The sequence below is a fragment of the Pyrus communis genome, chromosome 6 (assembly GCF_963583255.1).
Source record: "Pyrus communis chromosome 6, drPyrComm1.1, whole genome shotgun sequence".
NCBI lineage: Eukaryota > Viridiplantae > Streptophyta > Magnoliopsida > Rosales > Rosaceae > Pyrus > Pyrus communis.
This window is the reverse complement of record NC_084808.1, coordinates 28,142,000-28,167,902: the sequence shown is the minus strand read 5'-3', so window position 1 is coordinate 28,167,902 and position 25,903 is coordinate 28,142,000. Positions and strand designations below refer to the sequence as shown.

General features: G+C 36.2%; 5 protein-coding genes and 2 long non-coding RNA genes across 8 annotated transcripts; 5 read left to right on the top strand and 2 right to left on the bottom strand.

Moving 5' to 3' along the window:
• Positions 1-203: 203 nt before the first annotated feature.
• On the top strand, positions 204-5,196 carry LOC137737710 (ABC transporter G family member 7). 2 transcript variants are annotated; one of them, XM_068477255.1, is made up of 12 exons: positions 205-567; positions 681-871; positions 974-1,124; positions 1,280-1,412; positions 1,539-1,740; positions 2,023-2,299; positions 2,620-2,751; positions 3,058-3,278; positions 3,787-3,999; positions 4,130-4,214; positions 4,543-4,846; positions 4,918-5,196. In XM_068477255.1, the coding sequence occupies exons 1-12, from the start codon at positions 295-297 to the stop codon at positions 4,926-4,928; spliced, it is 2,193 nt and encodes a 730-aa protein (XP_068333356.1). In that variant the 5' UTR covers positions 205-294; the 3' UTR covers positions 4,929-5,196. The 2 variants fall into 2 exon arrangements, with proteins under 2 accessions (XP_068333357.1, XP_068333356.1); XM_068477256.1 differs by lacking the exons at positions 3,787-3,999; positions 4,130-4,214; positions 4,543-4,846; positions 4,918-5,196 and adding an exon at positions 3,376-3,665 and having other exon boundaries at positions 204-567.
• A 1,003-nt stretch (positions 5,197-6,199) lies between these two features.
• Positions 6,200-6,667, top strand: LOC137736380 (uncharacterized). Its single transcript, XM_068475658.1, has one exon. It carries the CDS (start codon positions 6,200-6,202, stop codon positions 6,665-6,667), a length of 468 nt encoding a protein of 155 aa, XP_068331759.1.
• A 2,421-nt stretch (positions 6,668-9,088) lies between these two features.
• On the bottom strand, positions 9,089-11,681 carry LOC137736555 (uncharacterized). The gene is made up of 4 exons (XR_011068766.1): positions 11,591-11,681; positions 11,371-11,485; positions 9,848-9,920; positions 9,089-9,391 (listed from the first exon to the last, which is right to left on the bottom strand). It is a non-coding gene; the product is annotated as an uncharacterized lncRNA (long non-coding RNA).
• A 718-nt stretch (positions 11,682-12,399) lies between these two features.
• Positions 12,400-12,867, top strand: LOC137736379 (uncharacterized). Its single transcript, XM_068475657.1, has one exon. The coding sequence runs from the start codon at positions 12,400-12,402 to the stop codon at positions 12,865-12,867; it is 468 nt and encodes a 155-aa protein (XP_068331758.1).
• Positions 12,868-14,791: 1,924 nt separating this feature from the next.
• LOC137736378 (uncharacterized) lies at positions 14,792-15,115 on the top strand. Its single transcript, XM_068475656.1, has one exon. It carries the CDS (start codon positions 14,792-14,794, stop codon positions 15,113-15,115), a length of 324 nt encoding a protein of 107 aa, XP_068331757.1.
• A 1,772-nt stretch (positions 15,116-16,887) lies between these two features.
• Positions 16,888-17,540, top strand: LOC137736438 (uncharacterized). The gene has a single exon (XM_068475705.1). It carries the CDS (start codon positions 16,933-16,935, stop codon positions 17,395-17,397), a length of 465 nt encoding a protein of 154 aa, XP_068331806.1. The 5' UTR covers positions 16,888-16,932; the 3' UTR covers positions 17,398-17,540.
• A 3,543-nt stretch (positions 17,541-21,083) lies between these two features.
• Positions 21,084-22,020, bottom strand: LOC137737851 (uncharacterized). Its single transcript, XR_011068845.1, has 2 exons — positions 21,497-22,020; positions 21,084-21,365 (listed from the first exon to the last, which is right to left on the bottom strand). It is a non-coding gene; the product is annotated as an uncharacterized lncRNA (long non-coding RNA).
• Positions 22,021-25,903: the final 3,883 nt, after the last annotated feature.

The window sequence follows — 25,903 nt, the reverse complement described above, 5'->3', positions numbered from 1 at the left end:
GATTATGCGTGGAAGACTGGAAATTGAACAACCCAAATCCGTATATATTACCACCGTGTGTGTGGTGGGCTAACCCAAATGTCCGGCCCAAACCCCTCTTATCCTCAAAGGGGACACGCGTCGCTCATGGGAGACTCATTCTGTTAAACATTCTGGCAAACGACGTCGTTGGGGTTCGTACTCCGGATTTTATCTCTTTACTGTAAGCAGCGAACTCAGAACTCACAAGCCAGGCGTGAAGCTCAGCTCCAGCTGTAGCAAAAGAAAGAAGAAAATCGACAGTGGTTCGCTGAAATGGTTCAATCAGGCGGGAAAAATGTGGGCCAGATGATATTAGGCATCGGCGGCAGCGGCCTGGGCCAGGCCCTTGCCGCCGTCGCCGCAGCTCTCTTGCTCCGCCTCATCTCCGGCCCAGGCCCAGCAATCTCACCAGAGGCTGACGCCGGCGACGACTACAGTGATGCGATAGACGACGAAGCCGAAACTCCGGATGTCGGAAAAGTGGTTCCGGTCACAATCCGGTGGCGCAACATCAACTGTTCCCTCTCTGACAAATCCTCCGCAGCTGTAAGTTTCCATCTTTCATTAATTTTCATGTGAAATTTCCCGTTTCGACCTGTTTGGTTACCGAGAAAATGTGCAGGCTAGAAGATTAAATTTCCTTAATTTTGAATGCTTAGGTCCGATTTCTGCTTAAAAACGTAAGCGGAGAAGCGAAACCGGGGAGACTACTGGCGATTATGGGGCCGTCAGGATCAGGAAAGACGACGCTGCTGAATGTACTCGCGGGTCAGCTTGCTGCGTCACCGCGGCTACGTTTATCGGGATTGTTGGAGGTCAATGGCAATCCTAGTCCAAACAAAGCCCATAAGTAAGCTTTTGTTTAAGTTTCATGGCTTGTTTTATGGTTTTTATTGGAATTTGTGCTGATTATATGGTTCTCATTTGTTTAATTTTGTGTTGGGGGGTTAAGGTTTGCTTATGTGAGACAGGAGGACCTGTTTTTCTCGCAGCTGACGGTGAGAGAGACGTTGTCTCTTGCCGCGGAGCTGCAGCTTCCGGAGATATCTTCCTCCGAAGAAAGATTAGAGTATGTGAACGGCCTGTTGTTTAAGTTGGGATTGGTAAGAATGCATTGATGACTGATTTTTTTGCTATAAAAATTTCTAGCCATGAGAGTTTACGAATTTTGAACTTATTGGGAAATGATTAAGGTACTGATTGTAAGCTTATTCAGTTCGTTTTTTTAATTTTGGTTTTGTTTTGTTTATCACAATAGATTAGTTGTGCTGATACCATTGTTGGTGATGTGAAAGTCCGAGGAATCAGTGGGGGTGAAAAGAAACGACTGTCTGTGGCATGTGAGCTGATTGCAAGCCCCTCTGTTATATTTGCTGATGAACCCACTACTGGTAAGCAAGCCTCGATTGCTAGCATTTACTGGAGATGGTCTCTTTATTTTCTCGTAGAAACAGGAAGCAGAACTTTTTACTTACATTGTTTGACACAATATACCTTCTTACCTATGGTGCTTCTAGGACTTGATGCTTTTCAGGCAGAGAAAGTAATGGAAACCCTTCGACAGCTTGCACAGGATGGACATACTGTAATCTGCTCCATACATCAGCCTAGAAGTTCTGTGTACAGTAAATTTGATGACATCGTGTTGCTAACAGAGGGTGCACTTGTCTATGCTGGTCCTGCACATGATGAACCACTAGCATACTTCTCTAAATTCGGGTTGGTGACTATATCTGGTACCAAATACTGCCTTTTGCGCACGTACCATGCATAGATATTAACTTTCTTCATTACAAAGATGTGGCTTAAACCTTAAGTTGGGATGATTGCACATTGGCTACGTAGATTTTGCAATTGGGACATGTCTAGGCAATATATTTTGTGGCCCAGAGTTTGATAAGGGTAAATATATTAGCCACATTCTTTTAGACAGGAAGATATCTTTCAATATGTGGCTGTAAAGTTGTGAAAGTTTTAACTAATAGTTGGTTTATCCAACAGGTACAATTGCCCAGATCATGTGAACCCTGCGGAGTTTCTAGCTGATCTCATATCCATCGACTACAGTTCTGCCGAAAGTGTCTACTCTTCTCAGAAAAGAGTGGATGCTCTTGTTGAATCATTTTCACAACAAACATCATTAGTTCTCTATGCAACTCCCATTACAAGAAGGGAAGTTTCCAACAAAGGAACAATGTTCAACACGAAAAACAGAGTTCAGAAGAAGGGAGGTTGGTGGAGGCAATTCCGGTTGCTCCTAAAGCGTGCATGGATGCAGGTAAGACCTTTTGCTTTGTACTTAATTATTAGTCTCAAGAACAGACAAAAACAAGAATAGCTCAATGTGCATAGTAAATTAGTTCACTTTGGTTTAGAGATTGTTTTAGTTGTTTCCTTTATAATGCCAGACAAAGCTTTCTAAGAATATAACTCGTTATCAACCTAACACCCACACTTTTTAAGTAGCATGTTAGAACTCTACAGTAAGGCAGATATTCATCTATGGAGGTGTGTTTGAACCTTGAATGATGAATTGGGCTGTTTTATGATTAAACTCCAGTTACTTATTCTGTCTGATTGACTAAACAAACTGATTAGGCTTCTCGTGATGGACCAACAAATAAAGTTCGGGCAAGAATGTCAGTTGCATCAGCAGTCATATTTGGTTCAGTTTTTTGGAGAATGGGAAGATCTCAGACATCAATACAAGACAGAATGGGATTGCTTCAGGTGTGAATTTTTTTTTTTTTCTACATGATTTTGAGACCTTTTTACCTTTAATTTTTTTATCAAGTGTGTGAATTGGCAAAACTGGCTATGAGCACTCTTGTTTTAGTTCCTGAATCAACTTGCATAGAGACACTCCTCGTTTCCTGCATTGGCAATCCCAAAATTTGATTATATGATTATGAGCTTTAGATGTAAAAGAATGAAAGTTTTTTTATAAGGTGAATATTCAAAAAGTTTATTGAAGACCAGTGTCTGTATATAAGTTTTTAACTTCCTTCGGTCCTACTTATGGATATTTTCTCTCAGGTTGCTGTAATAAACACAGCAATGGCTGCTCTCACAAAGACTGTGGGTGTGTTCCCGAAGGAGCGTGCAATAGTAAATAGAGAACACGCTAAAGGGTCTTATACATTAGGACCCTATCTTCTATCTAAGTTGTTGGCTGAGATTCCTGTTGGGTCAGCATTTCCATTAATGTTCGGCGCCATTTTGTACCCCATGGCTCGTCTTCATCCTACTTTATCCAGGTTATCTTCATCCTTGTTATGAATGTCCAACATGAGATGATGTTCTGTAACCTCCTTTTCTTCAAGTGTTAAGTAAATTCTTTAATTTGGGTTGCAGTATGAGACGCAATTACCAATCTGGTAACCGTAACACAGAATCACACTTGTGCGCACAATATATAAGGAAGCTGTCACGGCTCCCAATAATAGAGGCAATAAATCCCTTACCAGACATGTGGAAACTAATATCTGCCTAAACATGTACTTGCCATATTTTAGACTGTACATTATGAATAAGCTGAGTGGTTTCCCTTTGCCAAAATTAATAGATGCATATCAGGGATTCAGGGTGATTGGGCAATCAGTAAGCGGGGAGTAGAAAAGGAGTTGGAATTAAAAATGTCTGGGTTCTGTATACCTGTATAGGATACTTACTGTTCATTGGTTGGTAATTTCTTTTTGCAAATTTTATTATACCACCTTGTTAAGATTGATCACAAGGTTTACATGCAATTTTTTGGCCTTTTAGATTTGGGAAGTTTTGTGGTATTGTGACGGTGGAATCTTTTGCGGCCTCTGCTATGGGTCTAACTGTTGGCGCTATGGTTCCAACCACTGAAGCAGCTATGGCCGTGGGACCCTCACTTATGACAGTTTTTCTTGTATTTGGAGGCTATTATGTCAATGCAGAGAATACACCAATCATCTTTCGTTGGATTCCTAGTGTCTCTCTAATTAGATGGTAAGATCAAAGATCACTTGCCGTTTTCCTGAAGGAAAGAAGTCCATTGATTGCTTATATAGATCATATGATACAATTAAGTATTGTCTCCTTTACCTTACGATTGTATAATTGCCTTGTACACTTTCAGGGCCTTTCAAGGTCTTTGCATCAATGAGTTTAGGGGTCTTCAATTTGATCATCAGCATTCTTACGATATTCAAAACGGAGAGCAGGTACAAGGAGGAACCTGTTTGAACTTTCAATAAAATGAACCCGTCTGCTCTTTATTAATAGAACCTAATACTATGTAGGAAGCATAGCCGTAAACCCTTCGCACTATTATCACAATTTTTGTACTTCCATGTGTATGGTTCTTAAAATTAACACAGTATCGTTGATTGAGAAATGCTTCCTCCACAGCAATATCTAGCTATAGGTGTTGGGATTTTGTGATCAGTATCCTATCTCATATGAATATTTTTACTACTCATGAAGTAGATAATTTTGTCACTGATATTTTATATCTAAGACCTTCTACTCTGTTTCCTTGTTATTTTGCAGGCACTTGAACGCATCTCTTTCGGAGGAAGTCACATTAGGGAGACATTGGTAGCCCAAAGTAGAATACTGTTGTTTTGGTATAGCACCACTTACCTTCTCCTTCAGAAAAACAAACCGAAACACCAGCTGCTGGAGGCCGCACCTCTTGACCAAATCCAACCAGCGGTGCAACTTGAGCTCTTAAATACCGAACAAGATGAACAAAACGAGCCAAATGAAGATAATGAACAACCTGTAACAGTTGAAAAAGTCGAATTAAACCAGCCACCAAGTGAATCACCTCCGATTGACTTTGTCCTAGAAGGTTTGTGATTACTTAGGCATTAGTAGTGTTGTTATGAGATGTGCCACTATTTATTGATCTATTTCATACAGGTGCTAAGTAAAGGAGATATGTTAGCAAATAAGGGAGCCTCGTGCCTTTTTCTGTCCCAATGAGCCATATTTTCTATGAAACAAGACGATTGACGATGATTAATCGTGTTGCTGTATTGTATATCCAAATCAACTTAGAAATCATAGCTACCACCTTGCAGTGGATGAAGATGTATGTCTTTCGTATATGATCATGGCAACCGGGCGTAGACCGGTAGACGTATTTCCGTGGGATCTTTTACAGTATTTTGTGTCAAGAGAAAGGCATGATTTGCACTACTATCTTTCTATTAGTTCATTACTTGTCTTGCCAGAACTTTTCCATGTTATCAGAGTTTTCAATGTAATACAGATTAGGCTAGTTGGTTACGACAGGCACAACCGCACATTGCTCTTTTGAGCTCAAGTTTGAGTCTCTGCCTCGGTAGACTTATTATAATAATAATAATAATAATATGTGTGTGTGTGTAATAAATATATATATATATATATATGTTGCATTGGCATAAAAATTAAAAATTAAAATAAAAAAGGTGCCTTTCATTCAACGCTACCTAGAAACGTCTATACAGCAAATCCTTGTAACATTGTCATGTCGCTGTTGGCATCCATCTCTTTATGTAGCTTCGAAGATTGAGTTATTCTAAAATACGGTGCTAAATGAATCAAACTGTTCTCGTACGATGTGTATTAAGGCTCATTTGAAATTATTTTTAAAATAATTGAAAGTGTTTTGATAAAAAAAATATTTTTAAAATCAATCATTAGTAAAAATACAATTAAATCTTAAAAAAGTATTTGAATTCTTTCAGTTATTTTTACAGTTATTTTAAAAGTGTTTTCAAACGAGTCTTTAACTGATAACTATGATACGAGATCTTTTAACTTTAACCGAAAGTGCGTCGGAAAAGAAAATGAGATGGCGGCTGCTGACACGCATAAAAAACGGTTACGCAAAATGTATAAAATCAATGGATTAGATTTGGTTTGCCGTCCCCATCACAACATTACTTCCAAAACAAGAAACTTCTTCGAGGGTTCAATCTCCTGGCTCCCCCCTATCCGCCAAATCATCTTCAAGTTCAATGAATCCAACCCCAAAAAAGCCACGCGCAATTTGTCACATGTCACTCCTACGCGGTCTCTCTCTCTCTCTCTCTCTCTCTCTCTCTCTCTCTCACACACACACATTGGTATCATCTATATATATGTACCTTGTACATGCCTTGTTGGCAAACAAAAACATACATCAAACTTTGGAAAAGCTGCAAGCTTTGTAACCATGTCTACAGCAATACTAATCTCTGCTCACCACCCAGCTCTGCCACCGCCGCGGCATCTCAATTCCGGCAGTAACCGAAAGACGGGGTTGTTGGAAATACGGCGTAGGCGTTGTCCTATGACGATTTCTGCGTCGTCGCGTGGTCATGATAACTACGACGGCAGACTTGTGGAGGAGGACATGATTGTGCTTCGAATGCGAATTCACGACGCGGAGATGCAGGACGATGATCACCAACCGCCGTCGAACTGGATGCAGTGGGAGAAGCAATATTATGCACACTACAACTCGGACATCTGCGAAGGCGTGGGGTTGCTGCAATCCCAATTGATGAACACTAGGCCTAGCGTGGCGTTGGGAATGCTTGCTCTTGTTACACTCAGCGTGCCCGTATCCGCGGCTGCTTTGATGTTCCCGTTGCTGGACATTTTCAAGGGGATCTTAGACAATGGGAATATTCACTTTTAGTTCATGCATGCATGGCTTCATTGGCTTCTGTAAATAGATACACGTATTAATTATTTATTTAAAATTTTATTTTTTTGGAAAATCGATCGCTCGAGTATCTATATTAAATTAGTGTGTATTGGATAATGCTGATGAAACTAAATTTATAAACAACATTTGCAAACTAAATGACGTATCATCAATAGAAAATGAGCATGTTCATCAATCATCAACTTTCACATTATTTAGCTTAACAAATTTTATCTACAAATTTAGTCTTCATAACATTACTAATTTGTATGAATTATTTTTCACCAAAAACAAAATTTCATTAGATATGTTTCATATAGTGATCATTTGTGGCAAAGTTCAGGACATGCAATACAATCAAATTCGACTCACAAAACCCTAATTAACTAGCCCTTGGTTTAGCGGTACTTTTTCCCGAACTTCAAACGAGTTCCTGATTCATCAAATAGCTTTTTATGGGCATCTTGAAATCATCATTAATGCCAAAAGTATTTTCCTTGTTTGCTATACGTACGTTTTTTGTTTTTCCAGGTGGGTGTTGCTGCTGCTGGAAATTAACTAGCTTCCTCAATTATATTAGGGTTCTCCTTGTTCTCAGTTAAGCAACCTGTAATTAACCAGTATTTAATAAGTTTTGGAATTTGTATGTTCTTGCTCGTGGCTTCCACTTCAGTCTTCATTCGTACTTGTTTGTTCAAAAATTAAAAAAAAAAAAAAAAACATAATTATAAATAATCAAGTTTTATGAGTACCAAATAAGTAACAATATAATCGCCGTCCAAGTCGACACAACCACGCCGGTGGGGTCTCCAAATTCAACTCCCAAGAACCTCCCCAATAATTTACAATATAATAAACGAAAGTTCCTTTCCTTTGTTTATATATTCAAGGAAGGAAACAAGATGCATGTTAAAGCAAGTTTACCCCTAAAAAAATAAGTCAGCATCAGTCTATTTAATCCAGTAAATAGTGATATACCTCAATAAATAATAATAGGCTAAATGCATTCACATCTCTCAAAAATGCACTAGCACAAAGTCTACAAAATACGCTGGCACAAACGATCTCCACCCTTACAAAATATGCTGGCACCCAGCCCATTTAAAAAAATTTTAATTTTTTACAAAATAATACATAAAAAATAGTTTTAATTTCGGATATGAGTTTTAACCAATCTTGTCACGCCACGTGTCATTATCCAAACGTAGATTTCAGCTAAGATTTTCAACCAATCCCGACACGCCACGTGTCACTATCTGTTTGCAATAATTTAGCCAAGATTTCGATAAGATTTTCAACCAATCTTGTCACACCACGTGTCATTATCCAATCGTACTATTTTGTAGATAGATTTTCGATAAGATTTTCAACCAATCCCGACAAGCCACATGTCACTATCTGTTTACAATGATTTAGCCAAGATTTCGATAAGATTTTCAACCAATTACGTAGTGCCACGTGGCATTGTCCAGAATCTCGTCCTTTCTTTTTTTGTCCATATAAACCCTACATCCCTACATCCATCCTCACACCAAACTCAATCCTTCTTTTTAGCTTAGATTTCTTCTACATCATTTTCAAATCTTGAGTTCTTACAATGTCTTCTTCAAGGAGAGTGTACATAAACAGTTTGAGGAGCAACTGAACAGATTGTTACAGCAAATCTTTGTAACATTGTCAAGTTGTTGTTGGCATCCATCTCTTTATGTAGCTTCGAAGATTGAGTTACTCTAAAATACAATGCTAAATTGATCAAACTGTCCTCGTAAGATGTGTATTAAGGCTCATTTGAAATTATTTTTAAAATAATTGAAAACGTTTTGGTAAAAAAATATTTTTAAAATCAATCATTAGTAAAAATACAATTAAATCTTAAAAAAGTATTTGAGTTCTTTCAGTTATTTTTACAGTTATATTAAAAGCGTTTTCAAACAAGTCTTTAACTGATAACTATGATATGAGATCTTCCAACTTTAACTGTAAGTGCGTCGGAAAAGAAAATGAGATGGCAGCTGCTGACATGCATAAAAAACGGTTACGCAAAAAATATAAAATCAATGGATTAGATTTGGTTGCCGTCCCCATCACAATATTACACTACTAGAAATTTGGCAATAAGCCACCCTTTTCATTTAGTGGCTATTGTCAAGTGTTGCCACTCACATTGGTGGCAAACGTCTATGCCCACCAAGAACCCACTAAACTAGAGAGTGTGGCCTATGTAGAGGACTCTATTGTAACAATGACTACCAATATTTCATTGGTGCCTTTCCTGCAGTGCCACCCTTATCCACATCGGTGGCAAAATTGCAAAATAATATTTTTTTTTTTTTTTTCTTTTCTTGGGTGAGGAAACAAATTGTAAGATCTTTGATATAAGAATATACTACAAATTGCATAACTGATCTTTAATACAATTTTGAACAAATGTTGGGACTCAAACTTTGAAAAGTGTTTGAACACTCTGTTTCCAAAGAGCTTAATCATGTCATGCCAATCTCTCTTTGGCGATCAAACCATTGTCTCTCCAGGTGGGATGTTTGAGCTAGGTTTCTTCAAACCAGGTCAGCTTTCAAACTACTATTTAGGTATATGGTACTCCAATCAAGTAGTATCTGAGAGGACTGTTGTTTGGGTAGCAAATAGGGAAATACCAGTCAAAGGCAGCAGCAGCAAGAGCAGATGATGATGATGATGCTGCGATGGGAGTTCAAACTAAACAGCAAAAAATTAGAGAGAATTGAAGCAAAGAAATACCCAAAAAATTACATTCACATATCCCAAAACAATATATATAAAATAAAAAAAATAAAAAAAAAGGAACAGAAATCTGGAAGAAGATGAAAAAATCGATGCAAAACTCTGCTGCACTGAATAAAATCAAAGGCAAGTCCTGATCGCCAAATTTCGAGCACAAATAGCTGATCGCTAGAAAGAAATACAAAAACACATTGTTACTGAAGTTTTACTTGCAGCTCATTAGTATAGGACCATGCAGATGGCTCTAGATTTTTACACAAATCTGGAGGGCACCAAGACTACCAACCATATGCTTAAAGGAACTTTAATTTGTTTGCATAACTACCAGTTAACCAAATCTTGAGCATATTGATAAACCAGAAATTTAAACACGTAAGCGGCCAGATTGCAAGCACGAGACTAATTCCATACCTCAAACCGAAGGCGACGTGCTGTCTAGCAGTCCAAACCTTGATCCTTGATAAATTGAACTTCCTTCTTTGATCTAGCAATCCAAAAATAGATAAATTAGGCAACATGTCATATCAATATAACACACCTATACGTACACACACATACCAAAACAGCCTACATTCAGATTTGCATCATATCCTTGTTTCTAACTCTCTGGGGAATTTTCACAAACACCCAATAGGCAAGATTTGCTTCAATATAAAAGAAATCTGATTTAGTCAGTGATCTCAATTGCATGTATATCTGAACGACCATGCTTGTTAGTCAATCATGTTATAGGATGTATTTAACACTTACCAAGCGATTCTAAAACAACATCCTACATACATATTATGTTGTCAAACTATGAATCAAGACAAAACTTTCCTACTTTGGTAATGTAATCTCCTAGTCTAGTTACGATTTGGTTCCTGTATTTTGACTTGAAAACAATTTTGGTCCTTTAGAAGTTGCCAATGGCTCCCGAATTGTAACTGGAAAAAAACTCAACACAGTTATGAAAAATTAAAACTCGAGGCACCAAAGCGTGAGAAAAAAGAAACCAAAATAGTTAAATTTACCCTTTTATATCATACATACCATTAAAAATTTGTTTAGAGATAAAAATGGTAGTCATAGTAGAGAATCCAACTTGACCAAAGAAAGTGGATTTCCTCACTTTCTAGTGCTAATATATTTACCGTGCTTGAGACTACAAAAGCTTTATAAAAGCAGTTGCTTCTTTTTTAATTTGTCCATCAAAAATATTGCAACTGCAGATCCTGGGAATTTAAAAAAAAATTCCAAGCAAGAGATAAAATGTGACATCCCACATCACCCAGGGGAGTGATCCTTAAATGTATATTCTCATCCCTACCTAGCACGAGGCCTTTTGGGAGCTCACTGGCTTCGGGTTCCGTAGGAACTCCGAAGTTAAGCGAGAAAGGGGCTAGAGCAATCCCATGATGGGTGACCCACTGGGAAGTTGCTCGTGAGTTCCCAAAAACAAAACCGTGAGGGAATGGTAAGCCCAAAGCGGACAATATCGTGCTACGGTGGTGGAGCGAGCCCGGGAAGTGATCCGCCCCGGGCCGGGATATGACAATTTGGTATCAGAGCCTAACCCTGGTCGTAGTGTGCCGACGAGGACGTCGGGCCCCTAAGGGGAGTGGATTGTGACATCCCACATCACCCAGGGGAGTGATCCTTAAATGTATATACCCATCCCTACCTAGCACGAGGCCTTTTGGGAGCTCACTGGCTTCGGGTTCCGTAGGAACTCCGAAGTTAAGCGAGAAAGGGGCTAGAGCAATCCCATGATGGGTGACCCACTGGGAAATTGCTCGTGAGTTCCCAAAAACAAAACCGTGAGGGAATGGTAAGCCCAAAGCGGACAATATCGTGCTACGGTGGTGGAGCGAGCCCGGGAAGTGATCCGCCCCGGGCCGGGATGTGACATAAAATGTGATAGTTGTGGTTAAGGAGAAAATCACCCTGTTCACCTTAATATTTTTAGAAGAACCCTCTTCACCTTAGTTTCACCCACAACCTTCCAAGGCTTCCATTCTTCTCGGCCCAGGTTGGAAACAACCTTGATTCACCTTCCTTGTCCCCAATCTTCGACATGCATACAGAAAATGGAATTAAAATTTGAAATCTAGAATCGATCCAAAAAAAATCACTTACACTAGGGAACACCCATGAGGAGAGGATCATTTTTACCTCTTGGTTGAGGTCCAATTCAGGCAGACTTCGCCGAAAATTGGCCGGAATACCTATGGTCACCGTTTCTTAGATTTGAAATTGAGAAAATTTGGAGAAACTAACTTGAGGGTTGGAAAGAGGAAGGGAAGAGGATTCTGAAGGTATAGTTTGACACTCGTTGGTGACCGGAGGACGGAGCCATTGCTGCATGAAAGAGAAGAGTATACAGGAGGGAGGAGAGAGAGAATGAAATGGGAAGCGAGCGGAGGGAATGAAGGGGAGGAGTTGGACTTTTGTGAAGGGGAGAGAGGTTTAATGGTTTTTTTTATTTGTTTTATTGGTGTTCAATAAATTGTATTGGTGCCCAGTTAATCACAAATGCACAAAAAAGTATTTTTAAGAAATAAAGTTAGTTAACAGATACCAATATTGGTGGCTGATTTTTTTAGGCCACTGATATTAGTGGCATCTCACTGTAAAGCCACCAAATAATAGTAAGAGTAGCAACTTTATATCTATGGCCACCAATTGCAAAGGGTGGACAAAAAATGGTGTGTAATGAGCATAATTCTAGTAATGTTACTTCCAAAACAAGAAACTTCTTCGAGGGTTCAATCTCCTGGCTCCTCCTATCCGCCAAATCATCTTCAAGTTCAAGGAATCCAACCCCAAAAAAGCCACGCGCAATTTGTCACATGTCACTCCTACGCGGTCTCTCTCTCTCTCTCTCTCACATTGGTAGCATCTATATATATGTACCTTGTACGTGCCTTGTTGGTAAACAAAAACATACATCAAACTTTGGAAAAGCTGCAAGCTTTGTAACCATGTCTACAGCAATGCTAATCTCTGCTCACCACCCAGCTCTGCCACCGCCGCGGCATCTCAATTCCGGCAGTAACCGAAAGACGGGGTTGTTGGAAATAGGGCTTAGGCGTTGTCCTATGACGATTTCTGCGTCGTCGCGTGGTCATGATAACTACGACGGCAGACTTGTGGACGAGGACATGATTGTGCTTCGAATGCGAATTCACGACGCGGAGATGCAGGACGATGATCACCAACCGCCGTCGAACTGGATGCTGTGGGAGAAGCAATATTATGCACACTACAACTCGGACATCTGCGAAGGCGTGGGGTTGCTGCAATCCCAGTTGATGAACACTAGGCCTAGCGTGGCGTTGGGAATGCTTGCTCTTGTTACACTCAGCGTGCCCGTATCCGCGGCTGCTTTGATGTTCCCGTTGCTGGACATTTTCAAGGGGATCTTAGCCAATGGGAATATTCACTTTTAGTTCATGCATGCATGGCGTCATTGGCTTCTGTAAATAGATACACGTACTAATTATTTATTTAAAATTTTATATTTTTGGAAAATTGATCGCTCGTGTATCTATATCAAATTAGTTTGTATTGGATAATGCTAATGAAACTAAATTACTAAATGATGTGTCATCAATAGAAAATGAACGTGTTTATCAATCATCAACTTCTATATTATTTAGTTTAACAAATTTTGTTTACAAATTTAATCTTTATAGCATTACTAATTTCTATTAGTTATTTTTCACCAAAAACAAAATTTCATTAGATATGTTTCATATAGTGATAACTTGTAGTTCAGGACATGCAATACAATCCAATTTCGACTCACAAACCCCCAATTAACTAGCCCTTGTTTTAGCGGTACTTTTTCCCGAACTTCAAACGAGTTCCTGATTCATCAAATAGCATTTTATGGGAATCTTGAAATCATCATTAATGCCAAAAGTATTTTCCTTGTTTGCTATACGTACGTTTTTTGTTTTTCCAGGTGGGTGTTGCTGCTGCTGGAAATTAATCAGCTTCCTCAATTATATTAGGGTTCTCCTCGTTTTCAGTTAAGCAACCTGTAATTAACCAGTAAGTAATAAGTTTTGGAATTTGTATGTTCTTGCTGGTGGCTTCCACTTCAGTCTTCATTTGTATTTGTTTGTCCAAAAATTAAAAAAAACAAACAAACATAATTATAAATAATCAAGTTTTATGAGTACCAAATAAGTAACAATATAATCGCCGTCCAAGTCGACACAACCGCGCCGGTGGGGTCTCCAAATTCAACTCCCAAGAACCTCCCCGATAATTTACAATATAATAAACGAAACTTCCTTTTATTTGTTTGTATGTTCAAGGAAGGAAACAAGATGCATATTGGAGCAAGTTCATCCTTAAAAAATACGTTAGCATTCAATCCATTTAATTCATTCAGTAAATAGTAATAGAATCCAATGAACAGTAATAGACCAAATGCATCTCCACTCCTAAAAAATGCACAAACACAAAGTCTAAAAAATGATCTGGCACAAATGATATCCACTCCTACAAAATGCGCTGGCATCCTGCCCATATAAAAAAATTTAAATTTTTTATAAATTAATAAATCAATAAAATAGTTTTAATTTCGGATAACAATCTTGTCACGTCACGTGTCATTATCCGAACGTACTATTTTGTGAATAGATTTCCACTAAGATTTTCAACCAATCCTAACGTGCCACGTGTCACTATCTGTTTACAATAATTTAGCCAAGATTTCGATAAGATTTTCAACCAATCTTGTCACGCCACGTGTCATTAGCCAAACATACTATTTTGTAGATATATTTTCAACCAATCTCGACGCGCCACGTGTCACGATCTGTTTACAATAATTTAGCCAAAATTTCGATAAGATTTTTAACCAATCACATAGTGTCACATGACATTGTCCAGAACCTCATCATTTCTTTTTTTGTCCATATAAACCCTACATCCCTACATCCATCCTCACACCAAACTTAATCCTTCTTTTTGAATCCTTCTTCATCGTTTTTAAATCTTGAGTTCTTACAATGTTTTCTTCAAGGAGAGTGTATAAACAGTTTGAGGAGCAACATAAAGGATTGTTGGCACAATAGGAATAATTGGTCAATCTCGAGGAAGGTGAAGGTGGAGATGAGGTTTTCGCAATAGGGAAGGATGAGGATGATGACCATAGAAGGCAGAGGGCCTCACATTCTCGCCGTGTCATGGAAGTTGCGGGTCAAATAGCCAAACCCAGACGTGCCGTAAACTTCGATAAAAAAAAGGGAAAGACGAGGTAAAGATCTCTTAGAAGATTATTTTATTCCCAACAACATATTCCATGATCAAGTTTTTAGAAGTCGTTTTAGAATGCAACGAAGTTTGTTCGACAAAATCATGAGTGTTGTTTGTAACCATGATCCATACTTTGTGCAAAAAGATGATGCTTTTAATGTTCTAAGTCTTCTTCCTGAGCAAAAAATTACGCCTGTCTTGCAAATGCTTGCATATGGAGCATCTGCAGATCAAGTGGATGAGATCACGAGGATGGGAGAAACAATTGTTCTGGAGTCCCTGATGCAGTTTTGCTCTGCAATTGAAGCCCTCTACACCAATGAGTACTTCCGGAAACCCACACCAAGGGACATGCGAAGGCTTCTGAGGAAGGGTGAGATGCAAGGCTTCCCTGCCATGATTGGAAGCATCGACTGCATGCACTAGACTTGAAAAAAATTGTCCAAGTGTGTGGCAATGAGCTTATGGCGATAGAAAATTAGCCAAAAATATCATTTTGGAAGCGAGTAGTGTGAACTCATCATTCACACAACGTAACATCTTTGATGAACTTCCACGTAGTCATTTTTTTCTCTAAAAAATTATATGAAAGCTTTGGTAAAAAATGTTGAAAATATTGAAATGTGGTGTACGGTGCAAGATGAGGTTTAGGTATTTATAGAAAAATAACATAAAATTTTTCTGTATTTTTTAACAAGTTTTAATTAATTTTTTATACATTTTAATTTAGGTAATTAATCTGGAGCGTTGGATTTGAACAAGATTCAAATTTAATAGCCTATGCATTGACACATGGCCAACTGTCATAATTTTGACCGTTGTTCCTTTTTTTTTTAATTTCAAGGGGGAAAACATGGACCGTTGATCTCTAGATCGGATGGTCCAGATCAAGCCACGTCACTAGCCATTGGATGTCAAATTCAAAAAAATTTTGACCGTTGAAAATCCAACAGTTCAGAAAACTAGCCGTTGGAAATCCAACGGCCCAAGACAAGCCACGTGGCCTCCCATTAGTTTGGTTTAGTGCGCCTGCTCAAGCAGGCTCGCCTCTGATTTCCTTTCGGCAATGTGCGCCTTGCGCAAAAAAAAAAAAAAAAATTAAATGGCCAGCAACGTCACGTTGGCGTCAGCATGAAGTCAGATGGGTCGTCCCATGGGTCTGTCGATTCTAGGCCGACCTGTGGCCTGGCTTGGGCTGGGATGGAGCAAAAACAAGGGAAGCCAATCCATTTTTTGGGCCAGGTGCCAACCTATGAGGCTAGGGTGAAACTGCTCTTAGGCAAATGTAACTTCCAGTTCCCGACTCCCTATGCCAACTTTTTTCTTATTTTTTTTTATACATGATATGGTATAGGAAATTGTCTAAAATGATAAGAAATCAAATTGTAGTTCTTCTACGAATTAAGAAGAATATCCAGACATATCAATTAAATGTTGTTGATATAGTGTGAATACTGACAATATAAAAATTAAATTTCAATGATGTATTAAAAACTAATTAATCCACTTTAGCGTTTAGAATTTGAAAATTGATTATTTATGACGATTTTTCTAAACTTTAATGCTAGCGTCTTCAATTTTGTATATAATGGAATAGACAAACTCATTTTGATGAACTACATATGCAAAAAGTAACCCCAATGGTATAAAAAATTGAGTTTGTCAATTTCGACTACTCTCTCAAAGTAGGCAATGTTGCCTACAATACCATAAGTAAGCAAATCTCGCATCATATTTCTTTTTTATAAAAAAATATTCTATGTGAATATAATTTTATTTACTTGATTTGTCTAATATATTGAAGTGACAAATTTTTTTCACAAGTCAATTGAATAAGATTGAAGATTAAATTCGTGCTGTCCATCCGATTCCATCCCACGGTCTCAATCTGTACATGATGTGACAGGAGTTAAACTTCGAATCTCAGACGTAAATAACGCGTCGAAAAACTGCAGTTGTCCCTTAAAATATGAAAACACGGTTAAGCCTCCATCGCACTTTTCCCGGTTTCTTAGCTACTCAGAGTGCCTCGTGAGTTGTAAATCTCACATGCCCCACCTCCTTTTCTCTTTAATCTACAAAATTAGAATCTTCTCTCCAATTATTCATCCGTTATTATTATTTTATTAGCAGCATAATTAGGCCTATATATATATATATATATATAAGTGCCTCCACCACAAAATCGCATATCAAATTTCAAGTACACAAATCTTCCCATTTCTCAAACACCATAGAAAACAATGGTAGCAACTTCACTGCTTTCCTCTTCTTCTTCTTACTCCAACGTCTTTTCGTTCCACCCGATTTCCGGCACAACCCGAAACCCAAACCGGAACGTTTCTTCAACTAGGGTTTTTGCATCGAGTAGAAAAGGAGCTGATCATGCAGACAAGTACTACCAAAACTACAGCAGCAGGCTGGTGGACGAGAACATGATTGTTCTCCGGAAGAGAGTTCACGAGATGAAGATGGTGGAGAGGAACTACGAGCCTCCGTCGGATTGGATGGACTGGGAGAATCGATATTACACCATCTACGATTCGTTTATATGCCAAGTCATGGGCCTCTTGCAGTCCCAGTTGATGAATACCAGGCCGAGTTTTGCTTTGGCATTCTTGGCTTTGATCGTTTTGAGCGTGCCTACTTCAACGCTTACGGTTTTCTTCCATTTTTTGGAGCTCGCAAAGGGGGTTGATCTTCACTAGCGGCTATAGATAATATTAAGCAGAAATTAGGTTTTCATCCTTCATTTTGTTACTTTATTCATTAAAATTCTATTCCTTTTTAATTTTTGATGAAGGTCTTTGGGTATTAATAATATCATTAATTATTTCAATAAGAAAATATTTTTTTATTTCTAAATATATTCATTTAATGTTTAAAATGTTACAATTAGTATATTTATATTTATGATTAAAATTTTTATCATATATTTTTAATTTTAGTTTGTATCCATTTTTAATTTGTAATTCTTTTTTAACTTGTACCAATTTTCTTTTAAGTTTTAATTTGTACCATATGTTAATATCTTTTTGTGCTCATATTTTTTAAAGTTTATTTGTATTTGCACCCATATATATATATTTTTTTTATTTGTACTTTTTATTTTGTTAAATGTACTCATGCTAATTATGTGTACCCATTCATATAAAACTTTTTAATCTTAAATGGTGCGTTTGTTGCATTGGACTATCTTGGACTGGACTAGTTTCAGGAACTAAGCTGAACTGCCTTAGACTAGACTAAATTAGACTAATTTAGTAAAACGTTTGGTGCAATGTATGACTAAGAGTAAAATAATGATTAAAAAAAAAATGATACGTCGCAAAATATTCTTATCCAATGAAAGTGAACCCCAACATCGAAAGTTTCTGCACAATTAACCAAATTCCAAAAAAATCAAAACTAAACGAAATCCTTCATCTTGTTATCCTGGAAAAAGCAGAACAACTGAAATCATTCAATTTGATCAACCACTCCAAATTGCTCAAAAGCTCTAATATCCCAGAAAAATCAAATCCTTCAATTTGGTATTTCAAAGACAACTCGCAAATCCGACCCTCGTTTCACAAATCAAACGCAACCCAATTCACAAAATCATTTTCTTGATATATGAGAGTACATCTCCTTCATAAGTCCTCTATTTATTTTCTGCTCAAGTAGTTACTTGAAGATTTGTAGCTGAATAGCTCTTCAATTAACAATAACAACTTCCTTCTCGACCTTCCATAAAATATTTTGAAACCCTCAGTAGTTGTAATCCTTCGAGAGAGAACGCAAAGTACCTAACCCAGAACCCTTTATCCTGTTCACAATTTAGAAACACAATAAGGAATTCCACTCAGAAGGAAAATCGAATCCCAGAAAAAAAGATTCGAGAATACAAAAAAATCAAATCCTAGAAAAATCGATTCGAAAACCGAGAAAAGGGGAAAATACCTACAAATCGAGTCTTGTAGACTTGGACTTTTAGATTCGTTTGAATTGTTTCTGTCAAACCCAGTCTTGCAGACTTGGAGATCTTCTGGACATACGAGAGAGAGGTGGGGAGAAAGACAGTGCAAGGGCAACTTCTCAGGCGTGGGGTGAGGCAAAGTGAAGGGAAGCGGGGAAACAGAACTAGCAATCCCCTCCTTTTTGGGGGCTCTCGCTAAGCCCAGCTAACGAAGGATTTAGTTGGCACGAGTTCGACTTAATCCCGGCTTGCACCAAACATAGAATTATAATCCTACCCAAGTAGTCCAATCCAGTGAAACTTAAGGTGGCCAAACAAACACGCCCAAAATGTATTCATTCTTAAATATACCAATTTGTTATATGTAAAATGTACCCGTTTTTTTTATATAAAATCTATTCAATTTTTTTCTAATCAATTTTTAAATTTATATGTGTACATTCTGTTTTCTTTGATTTTAAAATGTATCAATGTTAAGTTTAATCGAAGAAATTTACTAATGTTATTAAGCCTAATATCGTTTTTTTTTTTGTGATTTTGAAGAATGTACGCATGTTTTGATACAATAAATTTTTTGGTTAATTTTAATGAATGTACCCATGTTATACACACACAATAGTATATTTATGTTTTAATATTTTTAATCCCACAAATTATGGTTTTTTATTTAAAATCTCATTTATATAAACAACTAAAATTTCTAATTTTTAATTTAAAAAATATAGTAACGTACATAGAAATAAATTATCACATTAATTTCAGGAATCTCAATCAAAAATTAAAAATCAACAATGTTTCAATCAAAGAATATTCATAATTAAAAATCGCATCCAAAGTCTCCCTAATATTAATTTTTTTGTACAAATTAATACATAGATATGCAGGTCTCCAAATTAATTAATGATATAAGTTCTTTTTCCAAGTTCTTTCATCCACTCTTCAAGGAAGGCCCGATTCTTCTAATTTCTTTTTCCTCAATAACCATATTAAGATGCATGTTACCTTGTATATAACCCATATTATGTATCAAATTAATATACAAAAAAGTGATTTCTGCACATTAAATTTCTAATATTAACGCATAATAGGCATATACAAAAATATGCACAAAAATCAGTCTAATACCTTTTGGATCATCCACCCATTATGATTTTGGCATATCGCTTTATATCAGTTTGAAACGGCGCGTTACAGTTCTCATCTTGGACGCTTGAAGTGAGGGCAGCTGGGGATTTGACTGTTAATCATTAACAAGCAGACTCGGCCGTTGTTATCGGACATGGATTAAAGTTATTTTAACTTTTAAAGTGCGTCTTTATTTGTAGTTATTATATCAAATTTCAAAAGTCTAGATGATTGAACTTGATAGATTAAGACCACTAGATCCGGAGAGGATCCATGTCCGTTGTTATCATGGTCCACTCAATATTTTAATTTTTATAGCTTTGGTCGGCACTCAAATATTATTATTTTTTAACAAAAATGTACATTTTTGCAAATGATTGAGGAATTACCGTGGATGCGTACCAAATCAACGGCCAATACAATTCCATAACTTGACTTATTTTATATTGATAGGTTCCTCCCCATGAGTGTGTTTCGAACAATTGCACCGATCTTGATATATTATTGAATAAAATAACTAGAACTAAGAAGTCCTTTTATTTAAGAGAAGTCGGACCGACACTGATAAAAAAAAAAAAATTAACCAATGCTGAATGTTTATTGAAATTTATCAATATATAATTATTTGAAAAAAGTATTGGTGTGCTCTGACAAGAAAGCAATATATCACGTATTATTATACAATAAAAAAAAAGTTATTTTTCTAAATATCTCATCAATTATATAATAATATGTATTGTAACACTTTCAGTATATTAATAACTCTCTTATATAAGTTGTCAATATCTTCTTTTAATTTTAATAAGAAGCACAAAAATAGTCCCACTGAAAAACGGCCTCAAGGGTGGATGAGCAACTAGCAATACTATGATTGCTAGAAGAGAAATGCTAAGGACTGACTCTTATAAACTTTCCATAAACTCTTGACAGTAGCTTTTAGACTATGTTAATTATTAGAGGGGAGAAAAGCAACTATAATGAATACAGGCCAACTTCCAAGTTCCAAAGGATTATTCTTACGTTGGTTTACCGAACAATAATGAGAATGAAAGAGAAGGAATGGACTCCCTTCATAGTTTTTTCTGCATTTATTTGTATGTAATCTGTAATAAAACTAATAAAATTCGTAATGAAATAATCCAGTCTCAGATATTTGATTAATTAGGGAGGTGTTCATACTATTTCATGTCCCTATTTTTTTCATTCTATAGTTATTTGATTCCTTAATTCTTCCATTAACGATAATCGCGAGACTGGTTGATTAAGTAAAAAATTTTAATCAAATATTTAAACACTACTCTTCAATCTTCATTAATCTGATAATTTCGTATTTTTATTATAAATTGAAGCCTCGAAATCAGGTCATAGGAAGACATAATAGATTTAACTGGCTACACCAGTTCATTAAAAACAACTCACAACGGAAAAATACATGAGTCGTATATACATATGTTCGATCTTTTCTTAATTTGCCATACAATACATCGACCTAAGCTCCAGCTGGAAAAGTGAGTCCAGTAAGTGGGTTCAAGCTAGGCGGTTGCAGCTTCTGTAGCATTCTCAAAGATCGTTCTTCAAAGAAAGCTCCTCATCCTGTCGTATATCCAGAAAAATTAGGTTCTTCCCAGAGGCATCTCATATCTCTTAACTTCTGCTTGCTACTGCAAAGTAGATTAGAGTCAAGAAAATCAATTTATAAATCGAGTAATTAGTCAATCCTTTACCAAGAATATCAGTATGAAGTTGTAGAGTGAATAATTAGGTAAGGAGCTCCCTTCAGTCCAAGACGCGACAGCAATAACCAACCTCTCAGCTCCTGCTTCGTTGGATCAGAAACACACCACTTCTTTTAGCATTTGCACGATGAGTTCTTGAACCAACGAGTCAGCAGCTGAGTGTCAGCCCTTAAACTGCCCCGGACTGGACTGAAGAAGAGCTCCTTTCATATATATACATAAGGCCACCACACATGTAAGATCGTATATAAAACCCTAGGGATTGAATTCATGAAGCAAATACACCACATAATATGGGGTTTGCATGCACGCACGCAAACAATTACAAGTTGTTTTGATCAGATAGAAAAGGCATGCTTGCTCACTAAAACTACACATGAATATTTCTATATATGTATATACATAATTCAGGGAAAGGAGAGAACTAATAGCTGAGAAAATGGAAAGGTAAGGGAAAGAAGATGAAGGCGAGGGTATATATAAACATAATAAGGTGAAAACGCCGACATGTAGATCTATGAAGCAGTACTGGAAAGAGATTTAGGGCAGAGGGAAAGGGCACCGCATTCATATCATGTTTGAAAATTTTCAAGGCCCTTTCAACTCAAACAAGACAACTCTCTCCTAATTTCGTACCATCTCTGCTGCCCTAGCTAGCTAATTTTATATCTCATGGGACAGCTGGATCGATCACCACAAAATCTTGTCTGATCAACTCTTAGATCTCAAGGCTCTAAGGCTGCCACAACTGTACATACATGTACAGCTGAGATTAATTCTTACCCAAAAACAAGTGTTATAAACCCACGCCCATTTCAACTTCTCATGTCAATTGTTTTTACTTGATTTATTCAATATAACTGTTAAAATTCATTTAAAATGACTTCACATACAAAACCACCACCATATCATATATATGAAAAAAAATTCTTAGCATGTTGATGTCAATTAATTTTAAGGAAAATTAATGAAAAGAGTTTAAAATTTTAAATTTTAATGATAAAGATAAAATAAAGGGTAAAATAAATAGTACCAAAATTTATTTTTTAGTATAAAAATATGATTTTTCGTTAAAATAAATAATACCGAGAGTTTTTTGTTAAAATTCCCTTAATTTTTTATGCTTGCCTTAGCCAAAGTGTTCAATTTAAAATCATTTTGCGAACATGCAAGAGCAGCTTCTTAATAGAGATTTTGTTTTAGTGTAGAATAATGTAATAGTTTTAGGACAATCGTATGTAATTTTTTATAGTAGTTCAGACTATTCAGTAATACGAGAATGGACGGTCAAAATTAAATTGAAAAATAATACTATTTTTAATTATTTATCAATTTAATTAATATAAATTCTAACTACTTGGTAGTCCAGACTATCAAAGACTTGCCCTTATCGTTTAAACAATTTTTTTGCCGTATAAGACCTTTTATATATGTTACTCAGTACTACAATCTGGTACTATTCTTATTCACTTGTAAATGAGAGGACTTAGATTTGAATATCGTGGATGACGAATTTGATACCAAATTAGGTTGTCCATTGTGTGACTTAACCAAACTATCTCCTCCCTTAGTGTAAAACAGATCATTACACTAAAAATAAAAATGACCTCTTTTATATATATATATATATATATATATATATTATTGTTTACCCCCTTTTTTTTTTTTTTCTAGAATACAAGAGCCTACGTTAAATACAGAGTTACTGCAAAGCTTTATCGTCATGTTTTCCTACAATTGCTCATAAACCTTGGGACAGAATTTGGTTGTTAAAAAAATCAACAGCATCTCCTACTCCTAGCCAATTACAAACTGACATGTATCTAATCTGTAATTAAAAAATCAATTACTTGAACATGTGTCCATCTATATTTGGCCAACAACAAGAGTTGCTGCTCATTTTTCAGCCGCAAAGTTATGTTCTAAACCTTGCCAAGAAGGGACTCGATAACATGCATTCAGCACAATACCAAATTACCAATTGATAATCGGCAAACAGACTGGAAATGATGTAATTACACGAAAATTGTGAAGCTTTCAATATTTCTAAAATACCCCTTCCAAATTAGAATTCTAAATTAAAACAATTTAATTTAAAAAAAAAATCCAAGCAAACATTAAAAATAAATAATGAAGAATAAAATGTTAAAAAACAAATTGTCACATTTATGATCGCGTGACAAAAAACTAGTATACTATTACTCGAGAAGGCACTGTATATATCCACAATCCAAAATTGTCAGTTAATTCGTCATCATAGTCATCACTTAATTCTTTGTTATACATTAATATGATTAGTACTATTCACATATTTCTTTTTATCTTTTACACTTGTTAATTTTTATTTATTAATTTATTTCAATTTATTTGATTTGATAATAAAAAATTGATTGTTTGATATATAAAAATAAATGTGCGGATAACACTATTCATAATAATAACGTTGCAAAAAACTGAAAGCTAGCTGATGCTCAAGCTACGCAGCACAAAGGATGATTATCTACCCTCCTATTCTTATTCCCTTTTATCCTCTCATCTCACATATTGTTTTTTGTCTTATTATCTCTATAAAAAAATCAATATAAGATATTGACATAGTTTAATCGTGATCGTTCAAATAGTAGAGCATGAAAGGGTAGAAAGATTAGGATAATAGAGAATCTTTCTCTACGCAGCGCAAGGCCTAATGTGTAAATAGATTATATTCTCTTTTCGTACTTGTACTACTGTGTACAGAAGATGTGGTTGATTCCTCTCCTCAATCTCAGCTGAGAATGGCAACCGTTAAATAGGAGAGATCTCGAAGGCTAGTTTAGTTATTTGGTAACCAAAAAAGAAGAAAGGCTTGTTCTCTCCAATCCCAAGTCCCCAACTATTCTAGTTCCTTTCCAACCATTTCATTCCCCGGAGGCTAGATGCAGGGCTAGCTACATGAACAAGTCTTTTGGTTATGTGCAGAAAAGAGAGAATATTTCAAAACAAGGAGTTGTTACGTAATGTGGAGTTTTCCCAGAAATAACAGAGCGCACGTTGGCAGATCGGGGAAGCTTATCGATGTTTATGGTGACTTGTAGTGTCTGCCAGTACTCTCTGTCTCACTCACGCACTCTTATTGCTGTGCTCTTTATTTCTTCTTTCTACATATAATGCAACCAGGACAATCAGGGAATCTCATTCCCCATATATGTAAATGTGCTCCGACTTGTCATTTCACCTATTTTTTCTTTATCTTTTCCCGGCCTTTTATCAGCGAAGTGGAGTTCGGTACGAATTCTTACTTAAAATTACTAATTTATAGAGTTTTATGTTTATAATTCAAATTATTCATATTATAAATTATTTTATATTCAATGATTAATATCGTTTAGTTATCGAATTGTATAAAAACAAATAAACGGAATTAATCAAAGTATTATGAATTGTCTGTGTATTTACTACAATAGATTGAATAAACGACATTTGTTTTAATTAAATTTTTTTCAGAGATGATCTTTATAGAGTGATTGATAATATGAACGGTTCTGATCATACGCACAAAACTTTGTGATTCAAACAAGAAGAATTTTAAGTAGGAATTCCAACTCATTCTTGAATAGCTAAATATTATTTGAGTTGGATTCCCTCCCCCTTCCTATTATTCTCCTCTCCCTCTCCTCCTCTCTTAGTTTCCTGTCCTCCTCTCTTAGTTTCCTCTTCTTCTTTCTCTCTACAGAGAAAGTAAAACCAAATAATAATGTGACTTAATTTTTATTTAAGCGTTTAAATAGAAGGAAATGAAAGAAAAATTAGAGAGAGAGAGAGAATTACCTTATCCAATTACTCATGATTATTTCTTACTTTTTTTTTTTTTTACTTTGTCGAGATGTACTATTAAAATTGGGGATGAGGGTTGCACTCAATCTTTGTGCATGAAAAAATGATCTTAATTTTTTTAACTTTTTAAACTTTAATTCATGGCAATGTTATTTATGATTTAATATACGATTATGATGCGCTCTGATAACAAAATTACATGTACTTATTTTGATGCGCTCGGGTAATAAATTATGATGTGTTGCTCAATTGTACATAGAAGAAGAATGTATTCATTAAAACAAGATTACAATTCATACTTGGCACAGAGAGCAATCCCAAGTTTATGGAGCTAATCTCTAGCTTAATCTCAATTAGCAACAACTCTAAACCAATGATTAAATTCCTGACACAGACCCAACTGATTCAAGCTAACTACAGTTGACAATCAACCAATCAAAATAAGACACTATGACCAATATATTTGTTAAGAGCTAATGAATGGCAGTATCCTTGCATTAACAACCACCAAGAAAAACTATACGCTTCAAGAAAACTGCTGAATGAGAATTATACCTAGTTTGTTTTAGGTATGAGATATCA